Here is a 20828-nt window from a genome sequence, read left to right as displayed (position 1 = left end):
ATCCCACTCTCCTGCCCCGTTCAGAGCCTTCTGTCCTAGGGCTCCAGGCACCTGACTCCTCCCTCCTACCCAGGCCACCGGCATCACAGAAGAGCTCTACCGGAGAACCTACAACTTTTGCACGAGGTTGCTAACCCTGCCCGCCCCCTACTGCACGGTAGCCTTGGATTGTGCCATAAGGCTGAAAACAGAGACTGCTGTCCCAGGTAAGAGCTGTCCCCAGTAAGCGCTGTTCCAGGTAAAATCTGTCCCAGGTAAGAGCTGTCCCAGGTAAAACCCATCTCAGGTAAGAGCTGTCCCAGGTAAGCGCTGTCCCAGGTAAAAGCTGTCTCAAGTAAGAGCTGTCCCAGGTAAAGGTTACCTCAGGAAAGCGCTGCCCCAGTTCAGACCCAGCAGTAGCGTGTCATGGTCTTGCTTTCTGTCTGAGGTCCCTGGAGCTCTGAAGTCCCAACACCTCCTGTGGAAGTGAGGAAGGAGGGCCAGGGACCAGGGGCTTGCTGGCTGAGGTGGTCTGCTTTGCAGGGACGCTGTACCAAAGGCTGGTCATTGCCGAGCAGAACCTGACGAGTGAGCTGTACCCCTACCAGGAGAGGTGAGTGGCCCCAGGAAGGCTGTTACCTTCTGTGCCCTCTAGGTGTTGGGACTCCGTGACTGCTCACTGAGGGGGACTGGGAGGGGTGGGGACGAACCCCAGCAGAGCTTCCCGTCCATGCCATGTGTCCAGCCGGGGGGTGTATTGTCAAGGGTGTACGGGGCCTGGCTTCTCTGGAGACTCCCCAGAAGCAGGGTAGGTCTTTCTTCTTGGGCTGGCTTCTGAGCCATCCTGCTCCCATGCAGAAGGTGACATGGACACTGAGCCACTCTGGAGTTCTGTTGTCCCACCCAATCCTTGGCGGTGATGCAGCATCAACCAGCCAGGCAGCCAGAGACAGCCCTGGGGTATTTACAGCTCAGGCCACAAGCACACTGTGGAATCTGGGGCACTGGTCTGTGTGTGCCCGGCCCTTTATACAAGATTGAGCAAATGTCTACTTGTCGTGTTGGAAAGAGGGGCTGATGGAGTGGGGGTGCCTTGCCTCCTGCCCTGCAGGTGCTACTACTGAACTAGCTTCGGAAGGGGCAGATTGGGGTGCAGGGAGCTGGAGGGACCCAGAGGAGCTGGCATCCAGGAAGGGGAGCAGGTGCAGGAGGCTAGTTTTTTGGGTATGATCAGGTGATGGGAGGAGATGGGGTGCACTCAGGGTCCAGAGTGCCTTTGGGCAGGAAGGATTTAGGGTCCCTCCTGGAGGGTGATGTCATCAGTGGGCCACGGAGCTAGGGGAGGGAGCAGCATTTCGGTTGGGGCTTACCTGGACATGAGACTAACCTAGCCCTCTCCCCCTTCACCACCCCAGCAGGGGGTAGCTGCTCCTGCCTGCTCTGATCTGCCCCAGTCCCCACCGCTCCCTGTTGCCATCCCCCCACCTCAACTTTCAAACTCCAGGCTCCTGTGTTTGGAGAAACAAAACACCTGGGGGCTGCGAGGCTCTTACGGTGCCCTTCCGGGGGCTCTCCTCCTGGGGGTTACCCTCACCGGCGCCCCCTGCCGTCTCTGCTCTCAGAGTGTTCCTCTTCGTGGATCCGGAGCTGGTATCTCCCTCCGTGTGCAGCGCCCTGCTGCTGGAGATCGAGGCGGCGCAGGTGCAGCAGACCCCAGAGGTCTGCATGCGGCATGTGGTCTCCCACGCCCTGCAGGCGGCGCTCGGGGACGCCTGCCACACCAGCACCCTGCAGAGCAAGCTGAAGGTAATGGCCCCGCCCCAGCCCTCCTGGGCTGCCGCCCACACCGGCACTCCCACTCACCCTCCCGCTTCTCCTGTAAAAAGGGGGACACACTCACGGAATGTGATGGGGGGTGGAGAATGCACGTAAGTCAGAAGAGGGAACAAAAATCCCGCAGGCCTGTATGCCCAGACATACTAGCAGTGAACACTGCAGTCTGTTTCCTGAACCAAACTGGCAGCACTCATCCTCATAGCTGCCGTGGAGTGAATGTCTGCTGTGTCCCGGGCACCGCGCTAAGCACTTCATGGGTATCCCATCTTAACGTTGTGAAATGGGTAGAAGGATCCAAACGGGCCCAGAGAGGTTGCTGATCTGCCCGTGGTCACACAGATACAAACAGGCTGAGTCAGGATTTGAACCCAGATCTCCGACATCAGACCTATGTTCTGCCACTTCCCAGCCCCGCTCCCCCACCGCTCCTTTTTAATAAAAGGAGCTCCCAAACTCTGTATATGGTTTTTATATACCTCATGGATGTGTGCGCTTACATAATGCCGATTTCCCCCATCCCACTGGAAATACACCGCATCAGAGTGTTTTCCTTGGAAAATATGTAGCCCTGATGGCTGCACCATATTCTCACCTCTGAGCGCGCTGCTAGTTATTTAACTTGCCCCCTGCTCCTGTCCGGGGCATTTCGTTCCTTTCTCACACTCACCCGCTTGCATCCTAATTTCTCTGCCTGACTCAGCCTGGGCGGCTATGCACAGCCAAGGCTCCAGTAGGTTAGAGGTGCTCCGGCCATGGGCTGTAGCAGGTACAGGACATCTTTGAGGGGGACGGTGCCACCTGGGGCTGTGTGTCCCGCACCGTGGGGTCAGGGGAACAGGAACCGGGTGTTGCTTTGCAAAGGCGGGTGTCAGGGATTTCCGGAGCAATGTGCGGATGAGGCCAAGCAAGGGGCCTAGAGACACAGCTTTGGGGGCGAGATCTCGCCAAATCAGCAGTGGGACTGGAGAGCAGCCGCATCTCCTCAGGGTCAGCTGTCCCTCTTGTCTTCAAGCTCCTGAGCCCTCTTAGTTATTGCAGAAGGAGTTTGCCCACAGCTGTTTCTGTAGGAATCAGAGTTGTCCTGAATTACCATGAGGGACCAGACCTTTTTCTTCCTTCCCCATCTGCTAGTTATTGGGAGTGGACTGTTCTCGGGAGCTGGGTGTGAGCTTGGAGGTGGCTTTCTTCAGCGGAGGCCAACTTTGGCAAGAGGTCAGCTCACCGTGGACAGCTGTCATCACTCCCAGCAGCAGGACTCGGGTGTGTCTCAGTCCTGAAAGTGGGGGATCTGAGTAGTCACGTGCATTTATCACATCACACGGTGTCCTAGCCAGAGTCATTACAATGGCCCGTAAGACCCTCTGAGCAAGTGTCCTCGATTATATCTTCTGGCTGTCTTCCCTCAGTCCCCCCGCCACTGAAGGAGCTCGTCTCCTGGCTTAGAGGATGTGGGGTTCTAACAAGGACACAGGCAGGCCCACCTCCGTTCTGGGCTAGAGGTCTGCCAAGGAGGGTCGTGGCTTCCTGATTAAGGGAGAGCACGTCATTCTGACCAGCTGGGACTCCAATAAATGTTTGCAGAACAAACAAATAATGCAATTAGAGGAACATATGAATCCGAGTTGGAAAAACCCTCAGGGTCCATTTCATCTTGGTGCTTAATTTATAAATACATTAAATATTTACTGAGCACTCACGACATGCCAGGCCGTGTTCCTTCTAGATGCTGGGATCCAGATAAAAATTCCTGTCCTCCAGGAGTTTATATTGTAGTGTATCTCTTTCTTTTTCTGTGTGTGTGATAATAAATAAAATGTACAGTATGATAAATAACAGCGAAAGGGGGAAATGTGCTAAGAAGGATGTGAAATTGGGAGGAGGGGCTGAAATTTTATATCGTGTGATCAGGGAAGTCTCCTTGTCAGGTGACTTTTGAGTCAAGTCCTAAAGGAAGTGAAAGAGCAAGCCATGTGGATATCGCAGAGAATCTGCAAGCATCGGGAACAGCAAGTGCAAAGGCCCTGGGGTGTAAGCATGTCTGGCGTGTTTGAGGAACAATAAGGAGACCTGTGTAGCCAAAGCAGAGTGGAAGAGAGGGAGAGTATAGAAGATGGAATCAGAGAGCAAATGAGCTGGTAGAACAGATGCCGTGTATACTAAAGGAAGCAGGAAGCAGCCATGCTTGAGAACATGGAATGCACAGAGAGAGGCTTCCAAAACCTGGTTCCGTTAATTTCCATTAAGGAGAAGGGCTCAGCTTGGTGCTTTACCCCTAACTTCTTTAACACTAACTTCCCTCTTTTTTTTATTTTTATTTTTTATTTTTTTTAAAGATTTTATTTATTTATTTGACAGAGAGAGATCACAAGTAGGCAGAGACGCAGGCAGAGAGAGAGAGAGGAGGAAGCAGGCTCCCTGCTGAGCAGAGAGCCCGATGCGGGACTCGATCCCAGGACCCTGAGATCATGACCTGAGCCGAAGGCAGCGGCTTAACCCACTGAGCCACCCAGGCGCCCTAACTTCCCTCTTTTAAAGAGAGAAGGCAGCAGGGGTGCCTGGGCGGTGCAGTTGGTTAAGACCCAGCTCTTGGTTTGGTTAACGTCTGACCCTTGGTTTTAGCTCGAGTCACGAGCTCAGGGTTGTGAGATTGAACCCCACAATGCCCTGAAGTGAGCCCCTGGTGGGAGCCCCACGTCTGTTTACGGTTTTCACCCCCTCTCCCCAGTACTCATGCATGAGCTCTTGCTCTAAAATAAATAATGAATCTTTTAGAAGGAGAGAGAAAGAAGACAAGCTCCAAGCTCTAAAGCTTGGCAGGCCTCAGTACCTGGCTAGAATTTAATAATAGTGCCTTGTGATTGTTAATATTCATCTTAGCATATCTTAGCAGGATATGCTCAGCCACTAGCCTTTTTATACAGATAGAGCAGCAACATAAATTGTCCCTCTGAAGTCATTTTGAACCAAAAAGAATGAGCTGATTGAAAGACAAATGGCAAGTAAATATCAGCACGGTATGTCAGGATAGCGCAGGAATGACAGAAGTCCAGGGAATAATCAGCAACTGTTTTCTTGAGCAACTACTCTGTGGTTGAAAATGTTCTAGGGGCCCTGGGTGCAGCTGTGACCAAAGGTCTGCCTTCCCGGAGTTTGCATACAGGACGGCGATCCCTGCCCCTCTGGGGTCCAGACTTTGCAGGGAGCCTCGGTGTGAGGGACTGGAGGGACCCACAGGTGTAAGCAGCTTCAGGCAACTTCAGAGCTGGGGTGGGTGGGTGGGTGCTGGGCCGGGACCCAGGCTCTGGCGCCCCTCCCCGGCAGGCCTGCCCTCGCCGCGCCCTGGAGTGCTATTTCCACGCCGTGGTGGCCGCCGTGGAGCAGATGGCCAGCGAACCCAACCCGAGCCGGGAGGGACACCTGGAGAGGCTGGAGGAGATTTACGGCTGGCTGCTGGGGCCGGCGGCGGCCGCCAGGGGACGCTGCTGCGGTAAGCAGGCGGGGGCAGCGAGGGCCCGCAGGGGGGCGCCAGAGAGCAGCGGTGCACCTGACAGCCCTCAGCGGGGCTGAGGCGGGTGGGAGCCTGGGGACTTGGAAGTTGGGGGCTGAGAACGTGGCCCAGCTGCTGTTCGGAGGCACCTGGCATATATTTGAATATTGCATGGATTAATCCTCAGAGTAAAATTCTGAGATAGAAATTACTGTGCCCCTCGTTTTACAGACCAGAAGCCTGAGTTAGAAAGAGGCTGAAAGATCTCGCCCAACATCACCCAGCTCTTAAGAATCAGACCCAGGCTGTGTTACAGAAACACAGCAGCAGGAAAGGCGTCCTGGCCAGGCTGTACTTCTGGCTTGGGGTTAGCAGGAGGGGACCCACCATGGGAGGAAAGGTCCCGAAAGACACTGAGCTGGTCTGTGAAAGGTCCTAACGGTCGAGCCAGGAAGTTTGGAGGAAGCGGGGGGGGGGGGTGGCGCTCAAACAGCCTTGGGCAGGGAGGGGACAGGTGCGCTGTTGGGCCTTGGGTGAGCCGATGGGACAGAGAGGAAGCCTGGGCTGGACCATGTGGGAGAGAGGGTCTCTGCACCCCCTCTGGGCCTTACAGGAGCTGGAGCGGGGAGGGCAGAGGGGAATGCCACAGCCCTCCTCCTGCTTTCAGGTGACCCCCTGCAGGACCCACAGCTAAGCATCCCTCTGCCCAGCCCCCATATCTCCTTCCACCTGTGGACCGACGAAGAGCAGCTCTGTGAGTCCCATGCCTCCCACCTGGCTGGCGGGGTGCTGGCTGGAAAGAGGGGTGTGTGTGTGTGTGTGTGTGTGTGTGCATGTGAAACTGCCTTCACGGGTCTGTGTCCACCTGTGACTGTGTACTGTGTCTGCATGTCTGTGTGTGTGTCCGCATTCTGTGTGTGTCCACGTGTGTGCTCCTTAGTGCCTGAGTTGTTCTGCATATGCGGAAGGACCCATTTTCTCCATGTCAGAATAGCTCAGTGCATTAGCTGCTGGCCTCCTGGGATTATGAATTGCTGCAGGCCATGCTGACCCCAACAATGAATGTCCCTAAGAAGGGACACAATGACAGTGACACGAAAGAAGTTACCGTTCCCACAGCTGGAGGCCCTTCCAAAGAGACCCGCCTGCCTGACACTTCTGTCCACACTGGTGTTCCCATGCAGCTGTCCCCAGCCCTTCTCCATCCAGGCAGGGCGGTGGGGGCACAAGGGTGTGGATCATGCCAGGAAGTCCTGAGCTAATGAACTGGGTCCGAGTCCTGGCACTTCCTTTCATGTGCTGGGTCACGCTAGGCTGACTCAGTTTTCTCATGGATAGTAAAATGGAAGTAGATTAGAAAAGCCTAGAAGTCTTTCCTGGAGCAGGTATGGCCTGTTCTCTATGTCCCAGGGGAAGCTACAGACCGGGGGAGGATGGGAGGAAGCCAGGGAGTGGATATGATAAAGAAGATCCCAGGGTCAGCTAAATGGGAGTTACTGAGTGAAGATGACTTCTTTACCACAGGACTTCTCAGAGCCTTTAACATGTTTACTAATGGAACTCAACTACAGGTGGCAGGAATATTCAGGGTTCTCCATCTTTGTTGGCCACAGAACCTTTGTTCCTTCATGGGGCTTCTATTGGGCTGAATGGTGTTTGAGAAACCTGGAACCACAGGCCTTCCTGGGGTAAGGCCCTGCCAGCCTCCCGTAACTTCTCTGCCCTGACGGTCCCCATGTTCTCTGCATCCCAGGGAAGGAGCTGGTCCTCTTCCTGCGCCCGCGATCCCAGTTGCGCCTCAGTGCCGACTTGGAGGCCTTGGATCTGCAGGGCCTCTGGCCAGACCGGGAGCTGGCCCGGGCATCCATGCTGTCCACTGACAGTGGCATTGAGCGGGACCTGCCCATGGGTGCTGATGAGCTGCCTGTCCCCGGCAGCCCTGAGACGGAGCGTGCTGGGCTGCAGCGCAAAGGAGGCATCAAGAAGCGGGTGTGGCCCGCCGACATCTTGATGCCTGCGTGCTGGGACGGGCCCCAGGGACTACACCGCAGGACAGGCCTGCCCAGCGGAGATGGGGGGGTGCTGCCGGGGGTCTCCCGGCTTCACACGGCCAGGGTGCTGGTCCTGGGGGACGACAGGATGCTGGGACGCCTGGCCCAGGCCTACCACAGCCTCAGGTAGGGCCCTGTGGCGGGGGGCTGGTGGGGGGACAGCTGGGGACAGGGTGGGAGGGCCTGGCCAGGATGCAGCAAGGGTGCGGTCAGACTCCAGCACCACACTCACTAGCTTGGCTCTTTGCCATGAGCTCTGTAATCCTTGCCACTGCCCCCCGCCCCTGAGATAGACATTACTGTATGTATTCTATAGCTGAGAACACCGGCTCAGGGAGATTGGGTGCCCACCCCCAACGCCCCCGACCGTCTAGACTAACGATCAGAACCAGGACGTGGAATTGTCTAAAGCCACAGCACCTGCCCTTACCCCTGTGCTCTGCTGCCCCTTGCCAGGAAACGGGAGACCCAGAAGTTCTGCCTGACCCCCAGACTCAGCCTGCAGCTCTACTACATCCCTGTGCTGGCGCCTGAGGTGGCAGGGCAGGGCAGGGCGGGGCAGGGGAGGGGGGATGTGGGGGAGGACCGAGGGGCTGTCCACAGCAGGGGTCTGGCTTAGGGGCCAAGCAACCACATCCCTGACTCCAGGGGCTAGGACCGTCCTTCCTTAGGATGCGGGGCCAGGAGTGCCCTTCCAGGGCAGCTCTATGTCCCAGGATCCCCAGACCCGGGCCCTGGAGGCTGAATGTGCCCTCCTGGGGGCAGCCTGCCCATTGCTGAATTTTGTTTGGCTTTTCTTTTTCTTTTTCTTTTTTTTAAAAAGATTATTTATTTATTTATTTGACAGTCAGAGATCACAAGTAGGCAGAGAGGCAGGCAGAGAGAGAGAGAGAGGAGGAAGCAGGCTCCCTGCTGAGCAGAGAGCCCGATGTGGGACTCGATCCCAGGACCCGGAGATCATGACCCGAGCCGAAGGCAGTGGCTTAACCCACTGAGCCACCCAGGCGCCCCTTGTTTGGCTTTTCTAATGGAATTCATTGGAAGCGTCTGTTCAAACAGGGACCATCTCTCTCTCTCTCTCTCTCTCTCTCTCTCACACACACACACACACACACACACACACACACACACACATACACATATGCAGGCACACACACAGCACACTTCCTGGGGTCACATAAAAGGAAATTTCAGGCAGTGGGAGCCCCTGATTTATTGGGGGGTAGGGGACAAGCTTACCCTTGCATCTTTGCATTTCTGCTGTCCCACTCTGTTTGCTTTTCGGGGAGCATTAAATTCAAAGCAGTCCTTGTCTCTCCACTTCCAAGGCTCATGGTCCTTTTTCAGTGTCCTTGGCAAGTGGCCCTCCATCCAGGGTACCCCAGCTTCACTGGGAGAGTAAAACCCAATCGTCTTCACATGGCAGAGAAACTGAGAGAGAACCAAGAGGTTCAGTGATTGGCCAGTTTGTCTAGGGGACCCTCTGGCTGGGAAGAAAGTGCCAAGAGACCAAGCCTGATGGGTCTGCCCTGTCCCCCTGTCCCCAGGAGCCGGCGACAAGCAGACATTCGGAGCTCCAAGAGCTGGCGGCATTCCTGGGCCGCGCAGACCCGTGGTACCAGAACACAGTCAACACACTCTGCCCGGCCATCCACAAGCTGGCAGAAATGGTAGGGGAGACGCGAGGGTAGGGGGGAGGTGGGAGGGGCCCGTTTTCAGATACCACCCTTGGCTCTCGGCCTCAAGAGTCAGCCCTGGGGTCCCCTAGGGTGGGATGAGGCTGGAAGGGAGCACAAGAGAGGAGCCCTAACCAGCTCATGCTGGAGCTCTTAGCAGGCACCTGCTTGGGGGTGGGGGGACACTGGGGAAAATATGCAGCAGAACATTCTCCCATAAGTGTATAGGCCGATTTGTCCCTTCTCTTCTGAGGTTCGTGGGACGGTTTTTCTGTGATTGTAAGAACCCTTGCTTCCTGAGAGCTCCCACGGGCTCGACACACAGCAGCCCTACCAAGTACAGGCACTCTTACGGGTGGGTGCTAACGTTGCCATGTCCCCATTGTACAGATCAAGCTTCCGGGGTGCAAAGAAATTAGGTAACTTTGTCCGAAGTGGTAAGATGAGAGGTAGAGTCCTGCTTGGAACCAGAGCGTATCCTCTTGGCCACAAAACCAGGCTGTACCCTCAACCTTCCTGGGCGGGGCGGTAGGGAGGGAGCTCCCAGCTTTTACTGACTTGAAAAGGCCTTCATCTATTAGGAGAGTCTTTTTTGTATCTTTCCAGTAAACTCTACCTCCATGTGGGGCTCAAACTTGCCACCCTGAGATTAAGAATCTTTTAGTTCCACTGACTGAGCCAGCCGGGCAGGTACCCCTCCTATTAAGAGACTTTTAACCTTTTTGGGGTTGCAGACATTTTCTTCTACTTTGTTTACTTGCTCGTCAAGTTCGTCAGTAGCAGTTTTTGACTTACAGAAGTTCGATATTTCTATGCAGTTACACACAGGACTTTATTCTTTGTGATACCGGAGTCCTGCTTCGAGAGGTCTTCTCCACAGACTGAATTATATCCAAGATTAAATTAATATTCACTGATCATTTACCGGAACTTTTCAGGTCTTGGTTTTTCCATTTAAATAACCTGCCTGCGATCGATTTCAGGGTTGAGTGTGAGGCATGCAAATTGCTTTTTTCCAAATGCTCAGCCAGTTGTCCTAAAGCTATTTATTGCATGAGCCATCTTGCCCCGTCAGTCTGAAATGCCAGTTTTATCATCTACTAAGTTTTTACAGATGCTTGAGTTTATTCTGGGACACTTACTCTTTCTTGTCAATCTATTCATTTCCGGCCACGTTAGCATTTTTTCATTTAATAGCTGGCAGGGCAAGCTTATCCCCTTACTCTTCTTCTTGGAAACCTTTCAGACTGTGTTTGTTTCTGTTTGTTTCCAGATAAATATTAGAAATGTGGTGGGGTTTTTTTTTTTAATCCCCCCTCAGGATTTCGATTGGAATTTGGAGGGGAGTCAGCCTCTTTTAGGATGCTATGCACCTTGATTTTAGGTACCTAATTTCTGACTTGACAGTCTACTTGAGTGGGGTGCTTTCTAGTACCTTCTCGTGGAGGGGTGGGGGGAGGCCTCCTTCTTGAGTTACCACTTACCCAAAAAATGTCTTTGTGTATGCACAGGCGACTGTTTAGCTGGGTATTGAAATACTTTTTCCTCAAAACTTGGAGGCTGTTAGAGGAGGAGGATCTTACTTGTGCTCTCTCCTTTTTAAAAAAAAAAAAAAAAGATTTTATTTATTTGACAGAGAGAGCACAAGTAGGCAGAGAGGCAGGCAGTGGGTCTCCACTGAGCAGAGAGCCCGATGCGGGGCTCAATCCCAGGACCCTGAGATCATGAGCTGAGCTGAAGGCAGTGGCTTTAACCCACTGAGCCACCCAGGCACCCCTTACTTATGCTCTTTTGCCAGTAGTTTTTATTTTCATGCTGGGACATACGTGGGATTTGGGGCCCTCCCTGCTCTCCTTGCCCTCAGAGTTAACAATTTGTACAGCCCCAATGTTTCCTCCCAAAGCGGTTTCCATGTGAAGAGATGGGAAACAGTGTAGGTGAGGACAGCCTTGTTGGAGTACATTCTCTGTTCCTCCGTGTGGCCTTTCTGAAGGGAACAGTGTTTCTATAGACCAGACGGGAGATTCTGGTCTATAGAGAGTTATAGGATCAGATAGGGGTTGGATGAGATAAACTCTAGCTGCTTTCCAGTTCTGGTACTATGTAAGCATTCTGTTTATCTAAAAGGAAAAAAAAATATCTGATGGTTCTGCTTTATATCCATAGGAGGAAGTTGTGTAAGACATGACACTAGTGTTTTTCCAATAACCCACATGTTTAAATTAATCTGTTGATATATGGAGATACCCCAAGAGCTGAAGGAGACAGCAGATCCCCTCACTTCTCAAGCCCCAGGTTGTTTGGCCAGTGGGTGGCTGGAACCCAGCCCAGACTTGGTGATCGTTGGCTGTAATCTCAGGCATCTTGTCTACCCCAAACACCCCACTCAGTGCCTTTGACCTAGAGGCACCCCAAGTGTCTTTGTGCAAGTGGAATGAATTGAGGATGGACTTGCCTGGATTAGGAGTGGATATCAGGGGGAAGGAAAGAGCTGGAGTGTGTTTGAGTGCCCAGCTGGATTGGTGCCCAACAGAGGGCACGTGGGACCATTAGAGTTTCTCTGTTACCAGAATAGCAGCCTCCACAACTGCATGGAGCCCCCACAACTGAAGACCTTCTCTGCCCCCTCACAGCCCCCTTCCCTGGACACATCCCGGACTGTGGACCCCTTCATCCTGGATGTCATCACCTACTATGTTCGCATGGGCACCCTGCCCATCTACTTCCAGATCTACACTGTCAAGGTCAGTATCCCCCACCCTGGGACTCCATGGGTAGTGCACCAGCAGGACCCTGGGATGCCACCCCCTTAACACCCTGGCTCTGGGGAAACACAGGGTACGAGGGCACGAATCACAGACTCCCTGGTCTTGGTTGTTAACTGTAGCTTCCCAATCTCTGAATGCATCAGATAATTCCCAGCCTCAAAGACCTCCAGCGCAAGCAGAAGAACTTGCTCTCGAGGAGGGATGCCTTAGGCCTTGACCCTGTGGTGGACTGGAGACAGGCAACTGAGAAAGTAATTACCAGGAATTGCTTTACCTTGGAAATCCTAGATGCTCACTTTCCAGTCTCTGATCACAGATTCTCGTCCTGGCAAGACCCTCTCATCTTCTCCCCCAGGACCTGCCTCCTTAGCCTGCAAGGTTTCTGTTGTTTTCCCTGCTAAATGTGTGGCCCAGTGACAGGGCCTGAGAGGGAGAGCTGGAGGATCTGACTCTTCCCAGACTTTGTCTCGACCTTATCTCCCACCTTGTTTTCAAGCTCCCAGGCTCAAATGGCAGCAGAGAAGTCGAAATTTTAAACCCTCTCTGGTTCCCAAGACTTTCTAGCTCTTGTAGGCTGATCCAGCCAGAAAGGAGCCCTCTTGGAAGAGCGGTGTTTCTGCCCTCTGTGCCAAGTTCGACCAGCGTCTGCTGACAGTTGTCGCTTTCTTAGTGTCCCTCCCTGACACACCCCTGCATCTCCACTCCCTGATGCTTCCGCCTCCGTAGACACGGGGTCTGAGCAGGCAGGCCTCCCGGTCCCCACGGGGTGGAAGGATGCTCACTGCCCTCCACTCCTCCTGGCACCTGTTTTGTGTCAGGGAAGACTCGCAGTTGCAAGACATAAAAACCGGCGTCGGGAGAAGAGATGTATCAGCTCACCTCGCCGGCAAGGGCAGAGTTGACCGGCTTTGGCAAAGCTGGGTCTGGGGTTTCCAGGGATGATGGGTACCGCACCTGTCTCCTTTCGTCTCCCTTCCTGGCGATGACCCATAGCCATCCTGGGCCAGCATTTTTTTCAAACTCAGCAACCCCAGTGGGGAGAGGGTACCCCTTTTCCAGTGGGATCAAGGCTAGTGCCTATCTGTATGCCTGTCACTGTGACCCAGGAGATGAGTCACATGTCCATCCATCCTGAAGCCAGTGTTGTCGGGCTAGATGGCCTGACCACCATCTCCGTATTTTCTGTCTCACTCTGTCCTCCAACCAGGCATTCTGGCTCTTATGACACTGTTCTTGCCAGTGACCTCCAGGTGCCAGGCCCGAAGGACACTCTCCTGTCCTCTCTTTTGGGCTCTTTTCTGCATTTGGCACCGTGGGCCATGATACTTTTTTCCTTTACTGTACAATTACATTTGTGATATCCGTGTGTGCATCACAATTGCAAGATGAAGGCACACACCTCCCCCCTCATGAAGCCTGCCCCTCACCTGACTTCTGGAACCTTCTCTCCTGCTTCTCCTCTTCTGCGACCTTCAGGGAGACTTCCTTACCTAGCAGCCCCTTCATTCTGTCTTTGCTTTCCATACACGCCCTGATGCTCCTGCCTCCATGGCTTTGCCCACGCCATGCCCAACCCTGGACTGCCCTTCTCGACCCCACCTCGTCCCCCGACCGCATCCTCACCAGCCCTCACCTCTGCTCCTCTTGCCCCCCAAGCGGGCTCAGGTGCTTCTCCTGTGTCCACAGCACTGTGGGGACCAGCCCTTGCTTTTCCCTACGGATCTGTCACATGCCTGCTCTGTGCATTGATCCCCACCGAAACTGTGCGTCCCTGGAGAGATGGGTCCGCATTTTGTGTGAATCTCATTTTTAAAGGTTTTATCTTTAAATAATCTCTGCACCCAGCATGGGGCTTGAACCCACAACCTTGAGATCGAGAGCTGTACACTCTACCCAGCGAGCCAGCCAGGGGCCCCTTGAATCTGAGTGTTCAGTCTCCTACCACTAACACAGTAAATGGTGTATGTGTGGGCGTGAGTGTGTGTGTGCGTGCAAGTGTGTGAGGATGGTGGATCCGTGTGGCAATGGTGGGCCAGCGGGGGGCCCGAATGTGGGGTCAGAGGCCCAGTGGGCTGGCAGAGTGTCCACAGCCTTGCTGGTCCCTCCACTTGCTAGCTCTGTGGTCATGGGCACCTCAACTCTTCTAAAATTCATTCTGTCCGCCTATCAAGGAGCCACGCTGAATTTCACCAGCCTTAGGGGTGTTGTGAGGCTTCAAATATGGTAAAGCGTGGGGGGGAGGGGCAGGGCAAGGAGGAGGGCACATGGAGGATTCCAGAGCAGCGGCTGAGATGTTGAAAGACAGCCCAGCTTGGCCACCTGTGACGTCGGGCCAGTCAGCGCACATGTCCGAGCCTCAGTGTCCGGGGTCCTAAAAGGGGGTCAATGAGACCTACCCCCCAGGGCTGATGGGGGTTAAAGGAGGTCACATAGGTCAAGGGCCTTTCTCAGGGTGTCCAGTGCAGAGTAAGGTCGCAACAAAAGGGACTCTTGAGACCCCTCCCCCACCAGATGTTGGTCCCTTGTGTCCTGTTCACCCAAAGACCCGTCCTGCGTTCCCCCCGCAAACGTCTGTGGCAGAGCTGATGTCCACAGGCACGTGTCCTGGGCTTCTGCTGGGGCCCCCCTGCTAGTGCAAGCCCAATGTCTGTTTCCACAAGTCCCCACTCCCATGTTCTTGGGGAGGCCCTGCACCGTCCCGTTCCATCCCCTGGAGGTTTCTGGGGGCCGCCTCTGCCGTTCTTGTCTCCTGGATTCTCCTTCCCTCGGCATCCCACGGTGGGTCTTTCCCCTCTTTTTGACCTCAATGAGGGATGTAGGCCCTTTCTTGGGTTTCCAAAAGACAATACAACACAAAGTGGAACGAATGGAAGAAACCTCTCACAGCGCAGGTAAAAGGAGTAAACATCTCGGCACCACCAAGGAAAGGTTAGGCCACCATCCACGGTCAACGCCTTTAGCCGGAGGCCCCAGGAGCACACCTGCCCCGCTCACGGATCTGGGTTTATGGGCGCGGGCAGCCACGGGCAGAGGCCGCTGGAACGAATTTAATTGTGTGGCTTGGGGCTCGAGTTAGGTGATTTGGTGGAGGTGCCCCCAAAGCGGGATTGTGCCCCAGCACCCCCTCCCATGGCCACTCTTCCCCACTGCGCTACCCAGCTCCCCTCAGAGGCCCCCCTGCTCCAGATTTCTGCCCCCCACTGCCCGTAGGGGTTCAGCTCCCTCTAGCCCTTCCTTCCCAGCCTGCCTTGCAATGCAAGTCAGGAATGTGGTTCTCCTCTCTGGCCCTCACCAGACACAGCCCCACCCCGCGTGGAATTCCGTGCCCCCCTCCCCCTACCCATTAGATGGTAGTGGGTACAGGGAGTTTTGAGACCAGCTTTTTCCCCGATTTATCAAATCGTTACGTGGCTGGAGGCATGTGGACCACAGATGCAGGAAGTCACTGAATGTGGCTCAGAATCTGGCATTAGTAGGATGGTGGGAGACCCAGGCCCTGGGGGAGCAGCTCATGGCAAAGCTGGCCTCCTCATAGCCTCCTCCTGCCCCCCTACAACCCTCCAGATCTTCAGGGACCTGAGCCAAGGCCCCACAGAGGACATTTTCCTCACTGAGCTGAAGGTGGATGTCCAAGACTCCAGACTCCTCAAAGGTGAGCATCCGTCCCCTGCCTCCCACGGGGGTGGCCTCAGCTCTCCGTCAAGCCCATTTCCAGAAAGTCCTCCCTCCTCTCACCTCCGCTGAATACCGGATGCCCTTGGCTCAGCCAAGCCTGCCTGGATGGTGCTTCCTTCCATGCAGGGGGAGAGGCTGTCAAGATTCAGGAGCACAGCTCGCCCCCAGTGAGGTGGACAGCGGGGCGGGAGGGGCAGGAGGGGCAGGAACCCCCCCACCCTCAGCCTCTTCTCCCCTGTCCCTCAGATGGCTTTTCCCCCAGGAGGAAGGGCGCAGCCGATGGCCCAGGGGCCGAGCTGTCCATCTGCTACCAGAAGGTGCGTGGCCGTGGGCGTGCTCAGAGGAAGGGGGGCAGGAGGAGGGTACAGCAGGGTGGAAGCAGGTGTTGGACGTGCAAATGGGAGCAGACAGAGCTGGAAGAACTTTCAGCCCCTTTTATTAAAGCTTCCCCCAGGCTTCTCCCAGCCTTTGGAGAGTTTTGCAGAGACAGGCAGATTACGGTCGGCCTTGCATGCAGCCCAGGAGGCCATCTGATTTCAGGAACGGGGCTGTCCCATCGCTCAAAAATCCCTTCCTCCCTGGCCAACCAGACGCTTGAACTGATAACAGCAGAGATATACTCCCTTGGGTCTGGGAGGCTGAACGTGCTGCCCGGGGCCAAGAGTGCTCTAAGCCTTTCTCTGCCAGCCCCTTGTTGGCCATGAGTGACACAGACAAGAATCTCAGTCAGGGCCGGGGCGGGAAGCAGGACTGTCGACACAAGGATGCCCAGGGCTAGGGCTCTTCTGAGGACCCCGTCTGTTTCTGCCTCCCCCCTCCCCAGGCCCTGCTCAGCCACCGCGCCCAAGTGGTCACCGGGTCCCTGCGGGCCACTGGGCTGGTCCTGAAGGCCCTTCCAACCAGTGACACTGATGGTGAGAAGCGGGGACAGCAGATAGAGGCAGAGAAGGCATGACAAGCGGGGTGGACGGGGGAGAAGGAGACGATGACAGTTGAGTGACAGTAGACGGGGAGAGCCAGGAGAGTCGGGCTTCCCACCTGTTCCTGAGATCCTAGAGTGAGGTTGAGTCGCTCCTGGTGCTGGGCCCAGGGCCGGCCAGCAAGTACCTGGGCGAGGCTTGGGACCACCATCAGGCTTGTCAGCAGCGGGGAACATACTGTTGCCGTGGTCTCTGGCTACACCCTGTAGCCTGATGAGACACCCACTGGAGGGTGGAGAGAGGCAGGTGCATTTACCCACCTTCCTCTGCTCCGGGCCCCAGATCTAGCTGTGCTGGGTCTGGAGATGTTGTATTGCAAATGTCGTTCCACGGAACAGGAACTCTCCAGTTCACAGAAGGCACCGCTGGTCCCAGTTATCTAATTCTGGCCAATGACCTGATTAGCTCTGATTAGAGCTATACAGTGATGAATCAGAGAGTCAGTCTAATTACCTAACTACCTAAATCTAAAATGGGGACAATAAAAGGTTCCAATTTAGGTGCATATCATAAATTAACTTATGAGCTCTCTCGTTAGGTCCCTGGTGTTCTGGAATGACGAAAAGTTTCGTCAGGTGGATTGACATCACCAAACACCTTCATTGGAGGCCAGACCAGGTTCAAAGCCAACACCTCAACTCTTTGAGTCCTAGGAGTTAGGCGTCATTGGTGTTAGCAGCTTTTTAATGGAGAGGTAATGAAGCCAGAAAAATGACCCCCGTCAAGGTCACATCCCACCTCATTCTTCCCAGGTTCCCCCCATGCCCCACATTCTGCTGCTCCCATCACAGACCACACGTGCCTGAATGTCAGCGTGACGGAGGTGGTCAAGTCCTCCAACTTGGCGGGCAGGTCCTTCTCTGTAAGTATGGGGTCCATTGAGGTACTCAGGGATGGTGGCTGGGAGCCTGGGGTGTTCTGAGAAGGGGAAATCACTTCTGAGCCTTGGCTGTTGAAGCCCATCTTCCTATCAGAAAGAATCTGCCTTTCCCCAACCTGAGAAGTCCTGAGCATGAGTAAGGCAGGTTAGGGTCTTGCTTTCCACCTGCTGGGCCTCCAAGGACCTAGAACATGCCTGAAAAATAGAAACTCCAGGCACGTTCTGACTGCCCCCACATGACCAGCATTCAGACTCCTGTGCAACAAACCTCCGACCACATCGAACCAGTTCCAGCCTTGTTGCCCTTGGCCCTTATTGATACTTTCTGATTGCGATTCCCTTACTGGTACAGACCTAGGACCTGCCCATATGCTCTGTATCTGTTGGCCTCTCTGGACTTCACTTCCCTACTCGGCTGGGCTGTGACTCCCACGATTACACCTGTTCCAGACTCCCACTCCTCCCACGACACCAACTACCAGGGAGACACTTGGGATCAAGCTACCTACTCAGTCTGTCAAGCTACCTACTCAGTCTGTATGCTCTGAGTGCTTCTAGAATAAATCCCACATCCACAGAGCAAACACCTGGAGGAGGTCCCACCTCAGAGGGACCCTTCCTCATGGCTCGAGCCTCTCGTATCTCTTCTGGGCTCTTGTTCAATATGTTGGTCCCTTTTCTCCAGCGTGGACCCTATCTGCCACTCCTCCCTCGTAACCTGGAAATGTGCTCAGGTCTTTTCCCTCCTGGAAGGAAAATCTCTACCATGACCGCTTTATCTCTCTAGCGACTAGTGTACTCCTTCCCTTCCCTTTAACCTATAAACAAAAGTTTAGTGATAACACGGGAAGTGCAAAACAAAACACAAGTAAAACCACTTGAGTCCCTTTTTCTGGAGAAGATGCGTTACTATTCCAAGAGCAAACATCCAGCCAGCCTCCTTTTGTATATCTGTGCATGATGGATAGCTACAGACATATGGATGCTTCCTTCCTTGTAGGTCTCCTCAGATGGGAGCTCCTGCCTGTTGGGGTTTTATCTGTGGGAAACCAGGGTCGAAAACTTGACCTTCTAGAGAAATTCTGCTTCTGGGCTATTATCAGCCCAGGACCATATTTTGAGTGAATTTCTAGCTCAGAAATTCCCAGATCATGCAGACAGTGAACATGTATAGCCCAGACCCATCAAAGGGTAGACTGTGGCTTGGAATTCCCAGGGGAGACTCGTCCTCCTCACCCCATAACACAGGTGCTGGTTTTCTTTCGATGAGAGTCGTTGAAGGGGGTCTCAGTTTCCAGTCCCTTGGGCCTGTCCCTGGGTCCCCTTGACTGTTGAAACCCAAGCCCTTTGATTCCAGTCATCACCAAATGCCCCTGGGACAACCAGAGCATCTGACCCACGTGACCTCAACTTGAGGACTTATAGGGCTTTTTCTTCACTGCCTCATATAGGATTGATTTTTTCAATAGCCTGCAATACCTAAGGAGGACATGTGTGTTTTCTGTCTACAGAATACAAAGTAAGGTACTTAATTATTAGGTGAAACACATCATATTACTCTAATCTGCAGCGTAGAAATGTTGGTCTACGTCATCTTTCCAAAATAAAGCTTTGTCCATATTCCCAGTATGGCTTCGATTTTATCAGTTTGATCTCAGTTGGTTCGAGTTGTTCTAGTTTCTGACACTGCTGCTGGGATTAGGATGCCTTCTTCTGCCTAGTCTTTGTAGAAGACTGTTCCTTTCTCTCCCTTTCTAGAAGTTTCTGACGTTTCACCTCATAGAAGGTTCTGGAATAGCCTTGGTGGAATCTTTCTCATTCATTATCATAGATTTTTAAAGGATATCATCAGTCTGGAGACTCCCATCTTTTGTTTCTAACGTGTTTTCTAGTGTTTTAAAAATTATTTCCTTCCTTTTTCCTCTTTTTCTCAAAGTTCTATATAATGGATACAGTGGAGACATAATGGATACAATTCATTTTGACTTTTTGGCCCCTTTCCCTGAACTCTTTCCTAAATGGGTTCCTTAAATAGCTCATTAAATCGCTATTGTTCTCAACTTCAGTCCATGGCTCACTTCTCTCATTTCCTGGACTCCAGAACCCACATACGTGGTTTGTGTCCGATGCGTTCAGGACACCCAAATCTCTATCCCCTGGACAGTCGCCCCCCTGAGTTTCTGACTCTGCGTTCAACTCCGCATCAACCAGACGCCCTACAACACCCCAAACTCAAGACCTGCAAAACCAAAGCCCGGCGACGGCCTGGGTTCAGAGCTCGGCTCTGCCATTTACCAGCTGTGTGACTTCAGGCAAGTTAATCAACCTGCCTGTGCCTCAGTCTTACCACCTATAAATGGGGATGATAGTAATAGCTCTGACTTTACCCAGTTGTTGTGCGGAGCGAAACGATGGGCCGTGCAAAGCTCTCAGAAGAGTGCGTGCCAAGTATGTGCTAAAAGTATGTGCTAACAATGATCTTTAATTCATCTCCCCTCTTCACCCCCCCCGCCCCCGCCGCCCACCACTGTGGCTGACCTCTCCATGGTACCGTCAGTACCCAGTCACCTCTGCCAGAGTTCTGGGAGTCTCCTCAGAGACCTCCTCTTCCTCCCTTCCCTGTGTCCTGCTGGTTTTCTATCTCAGCACTTCTCGAACCTTCCCCTTCCCCACCATTCCCCTCCTGAGCCACCTAGGTTGTCAAACCGCCCTTTTGCCCAGGACTGAGGACTGCTTCCTGGGGTGTGCGACATTCTGTGCTAAAGCCTGGACAGTCCCAGGCAAATCAGGACAGGTTGGTCACCCTAAGTCCAGACCTACACCGTCCCCTTTTCCTGGACACACACCACGGCCTCCTAGCTGTTCCCCTGATGTCACTGAAGTGCCCCTTAGGTCCCTCCCCCCCACATCTCTGCCGAGTGCTCTTTCTAAAATAAAACTCGGATGTACCTGTCCGTGCTTAAAACCCCTCTTGTCACTTCCCAGGGCAGAGAAACTTCATTGGGGCATGGCGTCGCTTCTCTTCCGCTATGTCCACAACCCCCAGCCCTTTACCCCTAGCATGTGGAAGTGTTCTAGAAGACACACGTCCGTGCCTTTGCTCAGGTGTTGTACATGAACTCAAACACGGTCCCAACTTCCTCTTCCCCACCTTCTTTTCGTAGCTCCTTCAAATTGCAACTCGGATGTTGTCTCCCCCAAGAGGCCCTCCTAGATGCTCTCTCCCCTTCCCTCCACACCCAGCCCTGCCCCCCACCGCACTGTTGGGTAAGCCAGGGCTAGAGCCCTGGGGACCCAGCCAGGGGAGCAGGCGAAACACCACTAATTGGCATGGTCCCCGTACGGCGATGGACTGCGAGTGCCTTGGACCCGGCCCTCGTCCTCCTGGTCCTCCCCATTCTCCCCAGCACTCAGAACACTCGGGGCCACAGCTGGTGCTCCCAGATGTTTGCTGAAGCCTCTAGCCTGTCCCCGCCCCCACCCCCTCCGGAACTTA

At 54.0% G+C, this 20828-nt stretch overlaps 1 protein-coding gene across 5 annotated transcripts in view; it reads left to right on the top strand.

The window, feature by feature from the left end:
• The window catches only part of PIK3R6 (phosphoinositide-3-kinase regulatory subunit 6), a 51867-nt gene that overhangs the window by 27140 nt on the left and 3899 nt on the right, over nucleotides 1–20828 (top strand). For 3 of the 5 annotated variants that reach the window (XM_082708211.1, XM_082708212.1, XM_082708213.1), the window contains 13 exons: nucleotides 74–206; nucleotides 523–592; nucleotides 1602–1785; nucleotides 5137–5302; nucleotides 5970–6056; nucleotides 7056–7479; nucleotides 7810–7888; nucleotides 8901–9023; nucleotides 11663–11773; nucleotides 15362–15449; nucleotides 15719–15789; nucleotides 16296–16386; nucleotides 17205–17314. In XM_082708211.1, the coding sequence (XP_082564337.1) occupies nucleotides 74–206; nucleotides 523–592; nucleotides 1602–1785; nucleotides 5137–5302; nucleotides 5970–6056; nucleotides 7056–7479; nucleotides 7810–7888; nucleotides 8901–9023; nucleotides 11663–11773; nucleotides 15362–15449; nucleotides 15719–15789; nucleotides 16296–16386; nucleotides 17205–17314 (1737 nt within the window). Of the gene's footprint in view, nucleotides 1–73; nucleotides 207–522; nucleotides 593–1601; nucleotides 1786–5136; nucleotides 5303–5969; nucleotides 6057–7055; nucleotides 7480–7809; nucleotides 7889–8900; nucleotides 9024–9635; nucleotides 9715–11662; nucleotides 11774–15361; nucleotides 15450–15718; nucleotides 15790–16295; nucleotides 16387–16990; nucleotides 17147–17204; nucleotides 17315–20828 lie in introns of those variants that run through there. The other 2 variants (XR_014305039.1, XM_082708214.1) reach the window with 2 other exon arrangements.

This window comes from Mustela nivalis (assembly GCF_964662115.1).
Source record: "Mustela nivalis genome assembly, chromosome: 17".
In the NCBI taxonomy this organism is placed as follows: domain Eukaryota; kingdom Metazoa; phylum Chordata; class Mammalia; order Carnivora; family Mustelidae; genus Mustela; species Mustela nivalis.
Note: the sequence above shows the minus strand (reverse complement) of the source record. Positions and strands in the feature narration are given on the sequence as shown.